The 18,563-nt window shown below is 38.2% G+C and overlaps 1 protein-coding gene across 1 annotated transcript in view; it reads left to right on the forward strand.

Moving 5' to 3' along the window:
* The window catches only part of LOC141427706 (uncharacterized), a 39,166-nt gene that overhangs the window by 13,120 nt on the left and 7,483 nt on the right, over positions 1 to 18,563 (forward strand). The window contains 11 exon segments of the mRNA XM_074087301.1: positions 551 to 650; positions 844 to 1,112; positions 3,139 to 3,233; positions 4,195 to 4,378; positions 6,101 to 6,200; positions 10,036 to 10,090; positions 10,227 to 10,323; positions 13,614 to 13,748; positions 14,258 to 14,357; positions 14,980 to 15,302; positions 17,163 to 17,295. Of these exon segments, the coding sequence (XP_073943402.1) occupies positions 551 to 650; positions 844 to 1,112; positions 3,139 to 3,233; positions 4,195 to 4,378; positions 6,101 to 6,200; positions 10,036 to 10,090; positions 10,227 to 10,323; positions 13,614 to 13,748; positions 14,258 to 14,357; positions 14,980 to 15,302; positions 17,163 to 17,295 (1,591 nt within the window).

The following is an 18,563-nucleotide window of genomic DNA, read 5'->3' on the forward strand; positions in this document are numbered from 1 at the left end:
GTCACTCAAGTTATGTTACAAGCACCATTTTTTTTTTGTTAGGTACTGTTAACAAATCATTTTTTTAGTGTAGTCCCCTCTCGATACCTCATATTTTATCTCACGTGAAAAATAGATTGTAACGTTTCAAGACATAAACCCCAAAATGTTTATGTGGAGAAGAAACTTGCAAATTTTTATGTTATTTTATTTTATTGTCTTAAGTTATTTTGGCCGCCTAAAATTATAAATTACATAGATACGTATTTATATTTACGTATGGTAAATCAGCGAATTTGCACTATCCGACGCTATGTGTTAACTATTCCAAGCGTCCATCTATCTTGTACGTTTCAAATTACATCCATACTTATACATCCATTTTAGTGTGAAAGTATAACAAACATTCACAAACAAGACGTAGTCACAAACTTTTGCCTTTATAAAATTAGTAGGATAGGATTACCTACCCAAATACTTTTACTAGCTGTTATTAATTCCGCTTGTGAATAATTTATTATTTTATTATATTCATCAAGTTGCTAAGTAACCGAAACATTTCTTTTTTCAGGAACTACGTTGATTCAAGAAATGGTGTGGTTACTGAAAAATAACTTAGATTTCGAAGCGGCCCGCAGCATCCCCTTACTCGAGCGGTTTACGTTTCTTGAGTATGTATATTGGTATCTTACTACTTACATTGGCAGCGCATACGAGTATATAATACACACAAATAAACGTACAGTGCAAATTAAAATCTAATACCCAATTAACGTTTAACGAATCGTTTATTATACGGTGTTTATTAAAGAGTCATTTGCATTGTATGTACCTACCATAACGGAAGCAACAATCACGTTTCAGGATAGAGTTTTTTGTGCAAGAACAACTCGAAAATCCGAGTCCACCAGATTATCAGACTGCGGAGACAGCTGCCAGCCCGCGGTTCTTCAAGAGCCACCTGCCGCTGTCGCTGCTGCCGTCGGCTCTGCTCGAAACTAGCAAGATGCTTTACGTGGCCCGCGACCCCAGAGACGTCGCCGTCTCCTACTACCACCTTACTAGACGCATTAAGCTTCACGACTACGTCGGAGACTTCAAATCTTTTTGGAACTTATTTATCCAAGATGCAGGTACGTACAATTAGAATGATATGTCGCTCGGGACTCGTCGGTTTTCTTCGTTTTCCTGAAGATTCCAATGAGAAAGAAAAAGAAAACTGATCTTTTGTTTCGTATTCCGGACGACATTAACATTGTAATTAGGCATATCATTTTTGTACCGACATATCAATCAAACCGTAACTTTATGGAACAAAGTCACTGTAGAAATTGCACAGGGGCATATTAGTTATTTATGTGGCTGGTGCATAATGAGAGGCAATAAAGTACGAGTGTGGTTTTATGAAATGAGCCGAAGGCGAGTTTCATAAGATCACACGTGTTTTAATGCCTAATTATGTATAGCCGCATACATAACTTTATCTACAATACTACAAATTGACTTTGACTTTGACTTTGACTTTGACTTTGACTTTGACTTTGACTTTGACTTTGACTTGACTGACTTTGACTGAATAATAATTATTATCTACATGCATGTCATAAGTTTTCTACAGTATGTACAGACATGCATTGTTAAAAAAAGTATTACCGATACTTTAATGTAAACATTAAGATGCACTGTACTTTAATGTGAACATTAAGATGCACCCGCAGATACCAGGTTTCTTAATAAAGGCCATTTGATAGTCGTTTCTGAACATATAATAGGGAAGTTATGATATGCATGTAGATAAAATTTTATACATTTTGCCCCTACAAGCACGTGGTACATCTGAGCATTTGAGCTTACATACTGTTACGGCGGTGGGTTAGGTGGAAACTTTGATCGTGCTTTTCGACCCATTGGAGGCGTTTTCAGTAGGCTGGAATACGGTTTCAGGCCGTTTCAGAGGATGCTCTATCACATATTAGTTTATCAAAATTTCACCCAAGTTACCGTTGTTTTCAGGCGCCTGAAACATGTTTTCAGTCCGTTTCAGGCCACCCTCTATCCGATGACGCCATAACCTGAAAACCCGTTTTCAGGCGTTTTCTGGACCCCTTATGAAGTACATTTCAGTATATGGCGAAATTTTCAATAGGAGTGAAAGAGATAGCACGATTAGAAAGAGACAGCTATACTGAGAACATTCGAGAAGGTATGTGACAAGGATAGCCTATATGTGTGAGAGAAACAGAGTGATGATCTTGTTTCCGGAATATTCTGGTAACTGTGTGAGAGAGATAGCACATGAAAGAGACAGACACTCTACTCGTTTCCGGAACATTCGAGATGTAGGTATGACGTCCTAGCTGGACTGTTCTCGAACTTTGTGGACCGATTCACCGGGGGTATATAAGCCGGGCGAGGTTGCGGCGAAGACAGTTTTCGAATGCGATACCAAGCGATAAACATCGAAGAGAATCAAAGCGACTTGTTAGTGAGTTTTAGAGTGCGAAATTACTGTGAACTGTTTTTAAGTGTTTTATAAAGTTAAGTAACAGTGTGAAAATAAATCCTACTCTTATTCATCGGTGTTAAAAGTGCTTTTCAATCGCGAACCCACCCCACGAACGTAACAATACGAAACCCTCGGTGCACGAGTCAGATTGAAACATGTCGCGGCCGTACTTTAAACAGCCCTGCCCGATGTATTTTTATTTACTTATTAGGTACTTACATAGAATTTAGTAACGTACGTACGTACGTATTTAATCTCTATGTATATACTTGTGTTCTCTGTACTGTTTACTGTATTGGTGTGCAATAAAGAGTTATTGTATTGTATTGTATTGTACAATGAGATGTATCTCATAATGAAATGTATATCTTGTAAGATGTATCCAAAAAAATAGAAACCTAATTTAAAAAGTAAAATAGGGTCAACCCCAGTACAGTTCATATCAGTCAACCTGACTAATAGAAGATTTTAGTAGAAGGGTTGGTTGGAAGGGGTAATAATTTAGTTGTTTCATGTTTTTTGGTCTTTCATTTATCACTTCACAGCTCCGGGGATATTAGGGATCTTACTACCCGTTAAAATGTAAACAGACAGACTTCCTAGTATGTTGTGTAGGTAGGTATGTACTTCTTAAAATAAATATGTAATTTCAGCGCCGTACACTCCGTTCTTCAGCCACTTGAGAGAAGCGTGGGCGCAGCGAAACCACCCAAACATGTTGTTCATGTTCTATGAAGATATAATAAAGGTATTTTGGAAAGCATTTAATCACTCCCTGTTTGCACTTCCCAATCAACATACAGCCCTAATCCCTACTAAAATATTATAAATGCGAAAGTAACTCTGTCTGTCTGTCTGTCTGTCTGTTACGCTTTCACGTCGAAACCACTGAACCGATTTTGATGAAATTTGGTATATAGGTATTTTGAACCCCAAGGATCAACATAGGATACCTTTTATTCCGGTAGAGGGCGCCACCGCGCGATAACCTAGATCCGCGCAGACGAAGTCGCGGGCTTAAGCTAGTGGCAAATAAAGCTGAAGTAGTATCCCGAGTTCCAAACAAGATCAAGCTGGTATTTATTGATGGTGGTGATGATAGCAATGGAGCTAACTCGAACGTGCCCTTTTGAAGTCCCTTAGGGGTAGGTAGTCTGAAACGCCAAATTTAAAATCAAAGTTATAAGTAGTTACGTTCCAGTTTATTCAGTATCAGTCCAATGTATCCACTAAGTATTATAATGTGAATACTGTAACTCCTTGTCACGCATCGCTATATCGATTTAGATAAAATTTGGCATGGAGGTAATTTGACACCATCCATGGAAAGGATATGGGATAGTTTATACTTAGTTTGCCCTGAAAATTGCATTTAGCTATAACTCCTGCGGCATAACGATCAACGAATTGTTCGCAGACAAAGTCTCGAACCACAGCTAGTGCCGTATATCTGTCTGATGTCTGAAATGGTCTAGCTACCTACTTACTTTTAGATTTTTGTTTTGTTGATGTAGCTAATCATCATCATCATCATCCCAGCCTATTTACGTAACGTCCCACTGCTGGGCACAGGCCTCCTCTCAGAATGTAGCTAATGATTTCATGAAAAAACAACTAAGTACATTCTTATTTTAATGGATTCATTTTAAATTAAAATTTGCACTTTCTACGATAATGTCTTAATTATTTTATGATAATTCTATTTTCAGAATAAGCCTGCAGCTATTCGTGAAGTTTCGAAGTTTTTCGGAAAAGAATATTCTGAGGACGAGATCCAGAAACTCAGCAACCATATCAGTATTGACAATTTTAAAAATAATGAGTCTATTAATCCATCGGACATGAATACACCCGAGATGGTAAATATGGAAGCTGAAGGTTTTATACGTAAAGGTTAGTTTAGCTTAGATTAAACGAAATAATTACATAATGGATTCGGATTATCTCAGCTATATAGTGGTTGGTTGTGGAAGCTTCTACCCTTGAAGAAGCTATTCAAGAATTTTCCATTGATATTGAAAAATGCTAAGGGCCTAACGCTAACTGGCGCGGTTGCACGGAGCGAACCATTCGCTTACCTTTGTCAATTTCTCTAAAATATGAGGGCTATCGCGTATGAATTCGCCACTAGAGGCGCTAGTGTAGCGTGAGGTCTCCGAAATGTCAAATCTCATAGTTTTTGGGTGAGCATCCGCGTTCCGGGGCAATGAATGTCCATATCGAAAATATGCAACACTGTGGCATGACATGGATGTCACGCCCGTAATAACAGAAAAGCCATACTTAAAAACCTCACGCAACAAAGTGAGACCGATAGCGCAACTCCAAATTTGGGTAATATCGAACCCATGGTGCACTGGGAATCGAGGTCAGCATTCGTTAGTTAGGTTAGTTTCGAAAGTGTTACGTCGCTCGATAAGAGCGAAACATAGATGTCGCTAGTGCTGCTGTATAAGTAGCGTAATAGTAGAAAAAAAGTAACCTGAGATATGTGTGCATAGAAGAAATTTGTGTCTAGACTCCTGTCCAGCGGTAGCGTAGGGGTTATAGCACGCAGCACGGAATGCTGAGGACCGGGTTCGATTCCCAGGGCTGGTCTCTTTTTCTGGTTTTTCTGTGCATCCATGTCTCAGTTTGTATTTTCGATAATTTTTCTAAAAGTAAAGTTGTGATTGAAATTGTAATAAATTTTGCTTTGTATAATCAATTCTAAAATAAAAAAATAAAAGAGAAGGCAGCCCTCATGTCGTATAAGGAGGTTAGGTAAGGAGGCAGCTTTGAGTAGAGAGAAGTGGAGAGCCATTCATCGGCTGCACCGACAAGAGTGTAACTCTTAAATAAGAAAGAAGATGTTAATTTGTAATTGTAGCTATAACATCATTTGTTTGCCAACTCAATCGACTTTCTATTTGTTTCAAAGCAACCTAAGAATAATATTTTGCAGTTAGAAAATTGAAAATCAATCAGGGTCCAGTTGCGTAACAAATTACAAGCTAATAGTATTTGCTTGTAATACCTGGGCAAAAATTAAACTAACAATAAGTAAGTGTATTTTTATCAAAGTCGCGTCTTGGAATTATTGTTTTATGGAGTCAACTACCCTATGTCGTATAGAAACATTAAATTTAGTTCCTCTTTCATCCGTTTCCGCGGAGAAGTAACTTAGTTGGTTGTTAATTTAAGTAATTAAAGAAAGGCTCCTCGTTAATTTAGCACTCAAGCAACTTTCTATTTAAATTTCAAAGCATCAGAAGTTAATTTTTGCAGTTTTACTTAGTTGATATCATCAGGGTCCGTAGCTAACAAATTACTAGGTGGTAGTGCCCGGGGCCCTCAAGCTCAGGGGCCCTCGAAATTCTGCTAACAATAAAGTTGTTAGCATTTTTAAAGTATTTGTATATAGATATAATGATTTTACTCAAAAACCTTACCAGTTTTGATTAAATTAGTTCCTCTTTATCCGTTTCCCAGGGCCCTAGGTTGTTAGCTACGCTACTGCATGAGGAGGATATCAACTAAGTAAAACCTGCGAAGTAACGCCTGATGAAATAAATTATTTAAAGTTAGAATCGTTGCTTGACAGTGCTAAATTAACGAGGAGCCTTTCTATATCAGGTGGCAGTGGTGGTTGGCGCAAGATCTTCGACGAGGAAATGCTGGAGCAAGCGGAGCGGTGGATGCAGCGTCACCTGAGTGATACCGACTTGCGGTTCCCGCAGACATGAAACCATTTCTTATGTTGAAAATCTTAAAGCACCAACGTTGCGAGGAAACAAAGCTACTGCATTGTTTTGCCTTGCATTTATCGAGTGGGTGCCGTTACTGAAATCGCATCAAAAATAATATAAATAAATAATATTTTTTGCAAAAATGACATTTTTTTCTTTACTGACTGTATTTTTTGTTGATAGTATTTGCATATTTTGGTACTAAACTTGAAATTGATGCTATTACCTGTTGAAAGAGATCTGTCGGGTGACACGATTTTCCGGCACGGACAATACCGACATGAAAATACCGGCCCGATATTTCGTGTACACACCCATACAAACTGGTGTCAAACTGACAAGAGTTTCTGTGGGCGTGTACACGAAATATTAGGTCGGTATTTCCATGTCGGTATTGTACGGCCGGTAAATAGTGTCACCCGTTCTGTCCTGCGGAGACGATTCTGGCCGGGGCGCCCAGATGGTTAAAGCCGACCCTGGCCCAGAACTCGTACCGTTCGAATCGTACCGTCCGGCCAATGCTTATTCTATTTAATACGAGAGTGAGAGGGACGGTATTCTTAATTCATAATTCATTTATTTGCAATAAGTGACGAGTACGATACGAACTTCAATGTTCGATTTTCGTAGTAGCCCTGGTACTGCAGATATTACACTTCCATAAGTCGAACAGACGTACAGGTCGATTAACAAGAATTGACACGAATGGGTTGAACGACAGTAATATCGTCACTACTTTAAAAAGAAACTCGTACCTCAAAATATATAATTTTTCTGAGTGAACTTTATGAACATTATATTATTATCAAGGTTGAATTTCGTTGACATATTGATTTTAGATACGACATTTTTTCAAAGTCGTATCTTAATCGTCATATCACATTTGTAGGAAAATTTTCATATTTGTGTGAATTATATTGTATTCAAATACCTGTAGTTTACTAGATGCACTGGTTTGATTCACCTAAGTGAATTAAGTAAACTATAAGTAGGTACACTTAATACCCACTGTGCAGTGCACACAATTGGTGTATCAAGTTTAGGTACACTTAATACCCACTGTGCAGTGCACACAATTGGTGTATCAAGTTTACTTAAAGTGTACTTGGTGCACTCACGGGAGGTCAGGTGTACTAAGTTAACCTTTAGTGCATTGTATGGACTTTGTTCACCTATTGGGTGCTTCAAGTATACTAGAAGTACACATTATGTACCTACCCTTGCACAGCCACAAGTGCATAATGTGTACCAAGGTGTACTAACTTAGGTGCGTCTTGTAAACTACAGGTTCAATAGGTAACACACAGATAATTTCATTCACTCATTGTGAAATTCACTCACTGTGCCAGCTCTTGTTAATCGACCTGTAGTTATCTTGACGTGTGGTTTATATATGTTTTAATGTTTATTTGGGTACAAACGGTACAATATGGATATGGCTAATGACAAATACAATGAAATCTTAGATTATACACCAACCAGTAAAGTGTTAACTTACAGGTTATTATTATATATTACTAACCTTAGGAATAAAGTAATAACTAATAAAGCAGCTAAGCTATATGTAGCATTTCTTTCAATACTTAATTCAATACTTAATGTATACCTCCACTAAGTAGCGCCTGCATCAATCAATTATTGTTACATTCCAACCGCCAAACCACCGTTTTAACAATTATCTAGAACTAGTACTACGTGTTCCTGTTCTATGGAGTAATAAGAAAAGCGATGATAGACGTACCTAACATGAAGATTGCCTGTAATTTTTTTTTTGACATAAAGTTTGATGTTCATAAATCAAAAATTGACTTGGGCGTTAGGAGGTTAATGTAAGTATTAATACCAGCATGAGCGAGACAATTTTCAGTCTTTTCCTCACGAAATATCACCACAGACTGGCACACACGATGAACGGGGATGGATAGTAAATTAAAATCAGAAAAACATCTCATGAGAACTACTTAACTAATTTAAAAAAATGGCCAAGAGCGTGTCAGACATGCCCGAGATAGTGGAGATAGGGTTACGTAGCCATTACGAAGAAATCAAGTAATATATTTCTATGGACTTCGTACTGTGTGTGTATGGAATCTTCCTTTCCTTAGGTATATTTTATACCTTAGCAAAGTCTAAGAACTTACATTACATTTTCTTACACTGTGACCTTAGGCTGCTATTTACTCTAAAACTACTAATAATTCTCAAGCAATCTTAGGCGTTATAATTTTCCTTGGAAATTTGATATACTTAGGTAGGTACTACCAACCTGATTTTTTTTAAATTTCCATCCGTTTCGATTTTAGAGGGGACGCTCGAATTTAATGAAAATTTGCACTTTAAAGTTGAATATTTCGCAAACCGTTCTTTGAATCGATTGTCTAGGCAACCCCGCAATAATTTTAAAAACCTATCCTATCCAACGATACCCCACACTATGTTCGAGAAAAAAATCACCCTACTTTTCGTCTATAGGAGGTACAGTCAAACAAATTGAATCATGACCCAGGGTGGAAGGGTGGAACCTTCATTCTACTAATGTCATGTTGACAGCTCATACTGTTTTCAAGGAAATCTTAGTGAAATTGATTATTTAAAAGTTTCCACCCTGTTTTATTTTACCACTGTCGGCGTGACTGATATGTATATTCATGCCAAATTACCTACAGCTTTCTAGTACTAACGGTCTCTGAGCTTAGCCGCGGACAGACAGACAGACAAACATGGCGAAACTATAAGGGTTCCTAGTTGACTACGGAACCCTAAAAAGGATATGGAAATGGACGCATATCTACTTTTTCATTCCATTATTTACTTATTTTTAATCAATCACAAATTATGATTAAAGCGCCTGCCGTTCTTAAATAGCATAGCAACAAGCTATTTAAACTAAGTTGTCTCCCGTAAAAACGGCTCTTTTATCGAAAATAGAAAAAAAACATGGCAACAACAGAACTTTATATAATATTTCTAGATGGCCCATACCTCGAAATCCCCTGAAATGTCACTTTGACAACGACGAAACTTTGTTTACATTTTCCCGTGGGATTAAAAATCCGGGTTTAATTTTAGACGGCTGTTAATTATTTTTTTGGAACATTTATATCGGAACTTGACTGAATGACGTAATGAATTAATGATAATACAGAAAACGTGGAGAGATCGCTCTGAATGTTTCTCTACGTACTTACCTGATTTCTGAATTGCTTAAGTACTACATGATATTTTATGAAGAGTCGTTGCCTTGTGTCTGTAATAATCACATAGGCAACCTTGTCAGTTAAATTTAATGACCCGACGAGTTTGACGACCGGAATCCCAATAGGAACAACCACTTGTATGATGAACTTTGCAGCTGTACCTAATTTATCTGTTTAAATACCTACCTATATTTATCTGCTGTCTAGTACGTTCTCACAGTACCAGTTTTGCTTAGTTTGAGAGACTAGGTTATTTTATTCCCAGCCTGTTGCCCGCGACCCCATCTGCCCAGAAGCGCGGGAACTATGAAATTTTCCAGAAAATTGCACAGAAATTATCCTATGTCCTTCCCCGGGACTCAAACTATCTGTATTATACCGAATTTAATCGAAATCGGTTCAACGGTTTAGATGTGAAAAGATAACAAACCGACTTACAAGCTTTCGCAATGAACTGAAACAATTAGTTTGCTCACCCGCGACCTAAACTTTCATTTTTATAATATTAGTACTATTATAATTCAGAAAAAGTACGGATATACCGCCAGTTGCATATATCTTTAAGGCGAAGTGATTATGACGTGAACCAGTGCAGTACGTATGACTCGTTTGGTTATTTATGCAGGGAGATACATGAGCGATTGTTCCGAGAGGTGGAACTGGAACCTTTAATATCAATCGCGAGCCGTGGGCGCCGCACTGCGTACCTACTCGGACTGACGGCAGCGCGCGCGCACTTTCCCTAACTTTCTCGCATTTAAATTGTGTCAATATTTTAAATAAAACGTCGCATTATAATAACAGAAAGTGGTGTAGAAAATCGCAATGGATATACAGAATAACAACGAGTTCCCGTTGGAGATTCGGGATGTAGAGCCCAAGTTAGCGGCGGAGCTGATGAAGTTTTTTACTGGTAAGTTGGTACTTTGTGTTAGAATAAGGACGAGAGTTTTAATAAGAAAAAGCGCAAAAACATTATTATATCTTGAAAAAAAAATTGGACGTAAATAAACGTTTATTTATTATATGAAAAATGTCTTGATTAATTATTTTAGAATGAGGTAGGCGGAAATAATTGCAATTTTTATAGGAATACGTGTGACCTGCGGGGGAGGGGGGCAAAAAAAGGTCAAAATTGGTGTAACGTATACATTAAGGAGGAAATAATTAAAGAATCTTTATTTTATTAAAAAACATATCGAAACAAAATAATCCTGCTGTGAAGCAGCAGTGCTTGCACTGTTGTGTTTCGGCGTGGAGAGTAAGACAGCCGGTGAAATTAGTGGCACTTGAGGTATCCCATCTTAGGCCTCTAGGTTGGCAACGCAGCTGCAATACCCCTGGTGTTGCAGATCGTTATGGGGGGGTGGTGATCTCTATTACCATCAGGAGACCCACTTGCTCGTTTGCCATCCAGACGAATAAAAAAGAAATAATGTTTCCAAAATGTATATCGAAATTTTAATATTTTACTGAAATTACTTAGGTATTTACCTACTTGTAACAAATTTATCAACTTAAATTAATGTATCATTTCCTCGGTAAATAGTAAATAATAATCAGTGACCTACTTTTTGAAGTTATGATATTCTTCGTAGTAAACAATAATAAGTATATAGTAATAAGCATTCCATCAATTAATGTGCATGGATATCTGTCACTTATCCGATTTGCGTGTCGATTTTCATAAGGGCGACCTGTAAGTACATAACACACGACTTTTGCAATTTTTTTATTAGATACGGGACTAAGGAGCAAGAGGGCTACCTGATGGAATCACATGTAGGTATCATAATTAGGAGTTTCAAGATATTATAAAGATGGCTGTTGGAGGCGGAATGTGTCGAATGGAGAGCGCTGATCGCCAAGCGCTGAGCTGGCAAAAGCCGCGGGTTTTAAGGTGAATAGGTACACCTGGTGGATGCAGGCCGATTCCAGCCGAAGCAACTGGAGATTGGCATTACTTATATGATGATAATGATGGTGAAGTTATTATTAGTCGGTGGAACTCAGCTTTCGATAATATCCAATACTTATCAGTTGTCACACTGAATTTTATACTGCTAGTGTCTATTCCATTAATTTGCCCGGAACACGTTAGTAAGTGTGTCGTAGATATTTTACAAGCCATCGAAGCTTAGCTAATAATAAGACATGAAAGTCATTGGCCCTTACAATAAATAACTCGTTACAAAAGGTACCTTACCTACTAACGTTAACTGCTGGCGCTTTTCAACATGATGAGTCAAGGTACTCGTAATACGTATACGTGCTAGGTCCGATACTGCAACACAGTCGTAATTTGTGTTATACCTACCATAAGGACAACTTTTTTTTAATTTTTGTTATAAAATATATTTTTTTTATTTTGGGACACTTCCAATTTAATTGTTAATTATCTTTGTTTGATCATTACAAAGCTAGCTGCATAGTAAACTGTATTAAGTATTTTTCTTTAGTATTTTATTGACATTTTGAATAATGAAAATTTTAAAAATAAAGATTTTTATTTACTTACATAACTTTGTAATTGTTACAAATAAACAAAATGGAACGAAGATTTTGATTTTATTTTGTATAAATCTTAAATCTGATATTTTCGTATTTCCTGACAAATAGCCAAAATTCCTGACATGGCTGGAAAATCAATGACGTCTGGTAACCCTACCCGCGAGCGACTCGCGTCCTGCCCCACAACCCCGTTCTACATATCATTATCTAATCATTGCCATGGTTTCTTTCCGATGATATACTTCATGAATCGTAATTACTCTACCGAGAGGCCCATTCCACTGTAAGTTGATATCCGTGGCCTAATTCCATCATTTAATCCGCCATTTAATTAAAATCAAAGCATAACAAGTTATTATTGTAATTTTCCATACTCTACCAACCCAAATGCAGCCTCCAAATAACACGCACGATTGATTGTAAAGGTGCATTCATACAATGCAGGCAGGTTCTTATCAAGGCTATAATACTAGCAATCAATTGGTTCTATTATTAATTTATTTATTCAAGGCGAAGTTTACTAAAACTACTGAGATTGCTGGTAGCAGCCTCAGAGTAAACAAAGCAACAATAGGGAGTACGTACAATTGTTGTCCTTATAATATAGATGATTGTATCAAATGATAACGAAATGTAGAGCAATGTACCGATGCGCGATGTACCTATAGATAACAGAAAATATTGAACAACTATTATGATAGTACTAGAACTAGATAAACCTTTACGTTAAGATACAAAAGTGAGTGTCAACGAGCTATATAAAGTAATTAATAAACAGTTACATTTCCTTAGGAGTTTTTTAGCTTTTATATAATATATGTACCTATTTATTGATGATTGCAGGTGACGCAATTCCACAGAGATCTTACTATTTACCAGTACTTATTCACAGTATAATTTGTATACTTCAATACCCAGGTTATTATGTACTATTATGGGTATGCTTATTTGCATAGTATCTAATAATAACGTAACAAGCGGAAATAAGAGCAGAAGCATAGATGATAATATAATAATTGTAGAAAGTAGAAATATAATGTCACAAAAAAAGTCGTACCCGTGCCTATTATTTTTCTAATTTATTGATTGAGCGCGTTTTACGGACGAGTATTTTATAGAAGGTACTACTGTTAGAACTACTGCCTAACTTTTAATCTCACAATCTTGCTTTGAAAAGCCGTTATGTCCTAGTGGTTTGACCTATGGCCTCTCAAGCAGAGGACCGTGAATTCAAACCCGAGCCGCTCTAATTTTGCCAAAATTCATGTGCGAAATTGCATTCGAAGTTTACCACGAGATTTACGGTGAAGAAAACTATCGTGAGGAATCCTGCACAACCAAAAAAGCAATTTAAATGTATGTGTGAAGTTCCCAATCCGCGCTGGGCCCGCCCGGAACTATGGCCCAAGCCCTCTCATTTAGAGAGTAAGAAGGTATGTAAGCTGTAATGATGACTCTTGCTTTGCTCGTTAGGCAAAGTACAGTCACCAACACCAATATCTTACACAACAAAGCGTGCATAAATATCTGATAGGTACGACTCTATTTGTAGATCCGGTAAGACATGTCAGATATTTTCACTCTCCACTGTGTCAGATATTAGTAACACTATGTATCTCTTCTTCGCTTAGTAAAAAAACTACTTACATCTGCAATTCCACTCAGTATTTAATCATCATCTATTCTCCCAAGGCGAGCACACCGGCTTCGTGCAAGTGGGTCCCAGGGGCTACTTCCTCCCCGACAAATACAAGGAAGAGGCGCTGAACATCTTCACGATGGAAGTCCGGCCCAGCGACATCTTCGTGGCCAGTTACCCACGATCAGGTTAAATATGACGTAACTATATAGAGTACCTATAGATAGTGACCGTAAGACTAAGTCATAGTTCTCAACGTGGATAGCGCAGTGTCCGCTGCGTTAAGAGGGAGCTGGGACCGACACCCTCATGGACAGTGTCGCTTTTAGAGCTTCCAGCGCCCCAGGCGAGATTTCCACGGCGCCTCCAACTTTTCTAGAAGGTATAGGCTTCAGGCGCCCCTGTAAGTCGGGCGCCGTGGGCGGTCGTCCCACCGCGCCCTTCCCTAACACCGCTACTGCTCATGGGGGCAGTAGCAGTGGAACGCGCAGAAAAAAAAGTGGTGTAACTTACTAAGTAAATGGAAATGGGAGCTTCAGGAAAAAAAACTCAAGTGGGCATAAGAAACTTTGAGAACTTTATTTATTCTCAACTTAAAATACCTGTTAATCATAGCCATTTGGGACCACTGCTGTCATGTAAGATTTTCTTCCGTCGTTTATGGTGTTTTCTAGCATTAACAACTAAAATCTTATAGGAACGACATGGACTCAAGAATTGGTCTGGATGGTGGCGAACGACTTGGACTACGCGAAATCGGACGCAACACCACTAACCGAGCGGTATCCGTTTTTAGAGTAAGCGCCTATGATTTTTATGATTTCAAAATCCCTCTTCTAAAAGCAACAGGGTCATAGATATACTCGTACTTACCTACTCGTACAGTCGAAGCAAAAGAATTTTGTACCAGGGTGGAACCATTTCGCTGCAAATGTCATGTTAGTGTTTGATATATTTGCCAAAAAAAAACACGAAATTGATTGTGAAAAGGTCTACCCTGGCAAGCTTTTCCGTTTTTCCTGGATAATAGGATGTGAAACTACCATGAGACTCACTCATATTAAATGATATTGTAACGGGATAACTCACGTCTTAAATCGAGTATAGTTGAGTTTAAGTAGTTTAGTTTCGCCGGGCAGTCGCGCGAGCAGAGCGGTGGCGTGTAGTGCGCGTGTTGCGGCAGCCGCCGAGTTGCGTGCTCCTTTGAAGAAGGGCTAAGGAATAGCCCGAAACATGTCCAGCTAAACTCGATTTAAGACGTGAGTTCATTCATCATTTAATAGAACAGGATGACATTTCTAGAATTGCGCACTATCTAGAATTTAATGCACCTCTATCTCGTAAGTGTTAGTGTCTCCTTTCGGCCATGTAAACAATTATTTTAAAAACCTACCATGACACAAGACTATTATTTCCCAGGTTCTCGGTATTCGTTCATCCTATAATGAAAGCGCGGTTCCACGAAGAAAACAGCCACAGTGCAGAGAAGCTAAAACTACTGGAGCTGGTATCGCAGCCGGGCACCAAGCAGCTGGCTGCCGCCACCTCTCAGCGCTTTATCAAAACACACTTACCCTTGTCGCTGCTGCCACCCTCACTCCTGGACAAAGGCAGGATGGTGTACGTGGCGCGGGACCCTAGAGACGTCGCAGTGTCATTCTACCACCTCAACCGGCTGATCAGGACGCAAGGATATAACGGGGACTTCAAAACTTATTGGAACTTCTTTATTAATGACTTGCGTGAGTAAATATCTATAAGTAGGTTTCTACCTATAAAAGACACGCTCACTTGTACCTTGGCTATTTAATCATAGAAGAGCACTAAAAGATTTTTCGAAATTCCCACGAGATAGGGAACTGGGTAGGTTCGTGGATTTTCAAGTGACATGCGGATAAGCAATCGCCCGTCGTGGAGTGGCCTGTTTTTTTATTCCACACCAAATGAACTAGACCTTTAGACCCTCTTTTTGGGGTTCTGTGCCAAAATGGCAAAAACGGAACCCTTATAGTTTCGCCATGTTTGTCTGTGTCTGTCCGCGGCTTTGCTCAGGGACTATCAATGCTAGAAAGCTGTAATGCACGCTGCTGCTGCTGTTGCACGAATATAATATGGAAACTATGCCGACAAAATGGTACAATAAAAAATACAAAAAAAAATTTTTTAGTATTTCCCAAGACGTGGGGTAACGTTGGATAGGGATTTAAAAACCATTAAGGGGGTTGCTAAAAAGGTTTTTCGATTCAGTGATTTGTTTGCAAAATATTCAACTTTAAAGTGCAAATTTTCATTAAAATCGAGCGTCCCCCCCCCCCTCTAAAATCAACCATTGGGTGGAAAAAATTCAGGATGGTATTAAGTATATCAAACTTACAAGGAAAACTATTACGGTTGTTTTCTTGAGAAGCACCTAATAGCTTATACCTAAACTTGGAATATTCCGTAAAAATACGAAATCCTTATGAAAACATTATTTAATTTTTTTTCGTAATGGCCTATTTCGGGCGTGCCGACACGCTCTTGGCCGGTTTTTTAGAGCTATCAAACAAATTTCTCGAATAATTGCTTCGATTAACACAAATAGATATTTGCAAAACATAAAAAACGCATTTTTTTTTTACTTTTTAACCAAGCCGAAGTAGGTTCCGATTTCGGTTGTGCAAACACTAGTTTTGGTCATTGTCATTGTTTGTTTATTTTTTTGGTAGAAGGGGGAGCAAAGGGGAGGTTCACAATAGGTACTTACCTACCAACTCCCGTCATAAAGCTTGCTTCCATTACCAGCCTTTCACAAGGTATAGGTTCTTAATAATAAAATTATGTCTAGAATGCTGTTTAATTATCTGAACGAGGAAGTAGTATTTTTGTTTCCTCTGTCTGAAACACCAAGTAAGTACCTACTTAATGCCATTTGTTATTATGTGGGTATATGACATTGAGTTATTTATTGTATCGCTAAGAAACGAAACAAAACGAAAGCAAAATCAACTTTTAAAACCCATTTGGTATTTCTCCAAGTGTTCCTACCGGGTTTTATTTTTAACAGACGAGACTAGAAAAGGAGGTTATCAGTTCGGTTGTTTTTTTATACTTTTTATGTATGTTAAAATGTTATCTCGGAACTCCGTCATTTATGACCGTAGAACCGTAATAGGAATAGGTAATACTGTCGCCCACAGTGTACCTTAACCTATATCCTCAGTCGCCTCTTACGACATCCACGGAAGAAATGGATAAGTAGGTGTAATTCTAACCCGACACCACACGCATTATTATTATTATTAGGTCCCATTGCAACAAATTCAGGATCAGTTGAGTGGGTCCTAAGGTAATTGAGGGAACTCTTGAAGTATTGCAGGTACCTACCTAAGAGCTGGTTCCCACTTGTCGCGGGTGTTGGGCAACGAATTTTAATCGGCTGTTCCAGTGGCAGAACATTTTATATGAAGCTATTCACACTTGCCCGACACGATTTTCTATAGAAATGACCGACATCCCGTGGCGACATCCGACACGAAACGGATCCGACACCCAACAAGTGGGAACGGGCTCTTAGGGGTAAATTAAAACATAAATTAGGTACTTACATTATTTCTTTGCAGACCACTGGACGCCGTATTTCGAGCATCTAAAAGAAGCCTGGGAAATGAGAGATCATCCTAGATTGCTCTTTTTGTTTTATGAGGAACTTACTAAGGTCAGGTTTCATTTTAATTGCACTGCTTTATTTACCCCGTCTACGAATACCCCGTTGAAGATGTTGACCCGCCCCGCCGAAAAGGCCACATAGAAAGTCAAATCATATAACTGGTATATTATAAGGAACTAGCTTTTGTCTGCGACTTCGTCTACTAAAAATTCGTTAATCGTTGTGTGGTGGCACCAGTGATGGACAAGAACCAAATAATGTTTTTTTTAAACGGACCCTACTTTTTACAAGCTTTTATTTAGTTTCACCTGTCCCGTTGTCTGTCTGTCTGTAATCAAATCTTGCTAGTTAAATTTGACCAACTTCCAGTAGTCAGATTGACTTGAAATTTGGAAAACTTATGTGTAAATCGCGTGACAATACAATAATCTAGTAAGTAGTGACATCCTGATAGTCTAGCCAGCAGGGCTACTACAAAACTCGAAACTCGAAGTTCGTATCGTACCGTCCCTCTCACTCTCGTTTTAAATAGTATAAGTGTCAGAGGGACCGCACGACACCAACTTCGAGTTTCGAGTTTCGTAGTAGCCCTGCTGGATATATTCTCCGCAGGACGAAACTTAACGGTAAATACCTAGCATCGACTTGAAATTTGGTATGCAAATATTTATAGGTACATAATAATATGTAATTTGGGTGACATGCAAGTACAGTCAGCAAAAAATGCTTGTATTAAAAAATGAAATTTTATGGTTAGGTTATTGAAACTAATAGCACTAATGTTCAGATAACTGATGATCATACCCACTAAGCACAACCTTACCGAAACATCGCTGCAATGTTGATCTAGCTCACAATATCAACGTTGCCAACGAACCTTGCCAGAAAGTTGCCAAAACATACATTATCAAGGAGTTTGAATGCCACATATGCAATGTTGCCGCATCTTGCAGCAACCTTGCAAATAAAACGTTACAAAATAAATGTGCCTAAAAGTGCCATATCAACTTACTGTAAGTTATTTTTATAACGTTATTGTAACTTTGCATGCTTAACAATTTGAAAGTTGCAAACGCATCTTACTGCAATGTTTCAAGCGTAACGTTATAAATAAAACGTTTTTGTAACGTTTCACATCATAGTTACCTTAATATATATGTGCAACTTTAGCTACAAGGTTAGTTTTACTACATTACTTTTCTGTTAAGTTGTCTAAAGCTTTAAAATGAAACATTTTAAACGTTACAACGGTAAAGTTCCTGCAGCTTACAATTTCTGTCGTTAAATCAACGTTGCCAGGAAACTTCCAAGTAAGCTACCACAACTTAAATTGTAACGTTTTTGAACATTACTT

Source organism: Choristoneura fumiferana, chromosome 5 (assembly GCF_025370935.1).
Source record: "Choristoneura fumiferana chromosome 5, NRCan_CFum_1, whole genome shotgun sequence".
Classification (NCBI taxonomy): Eukaryota; Metazoa; Arthropoda; class Insecta; order Lepidoptera; family Tortricidae; genus Choristoneura; species Choristoneura fumiferana.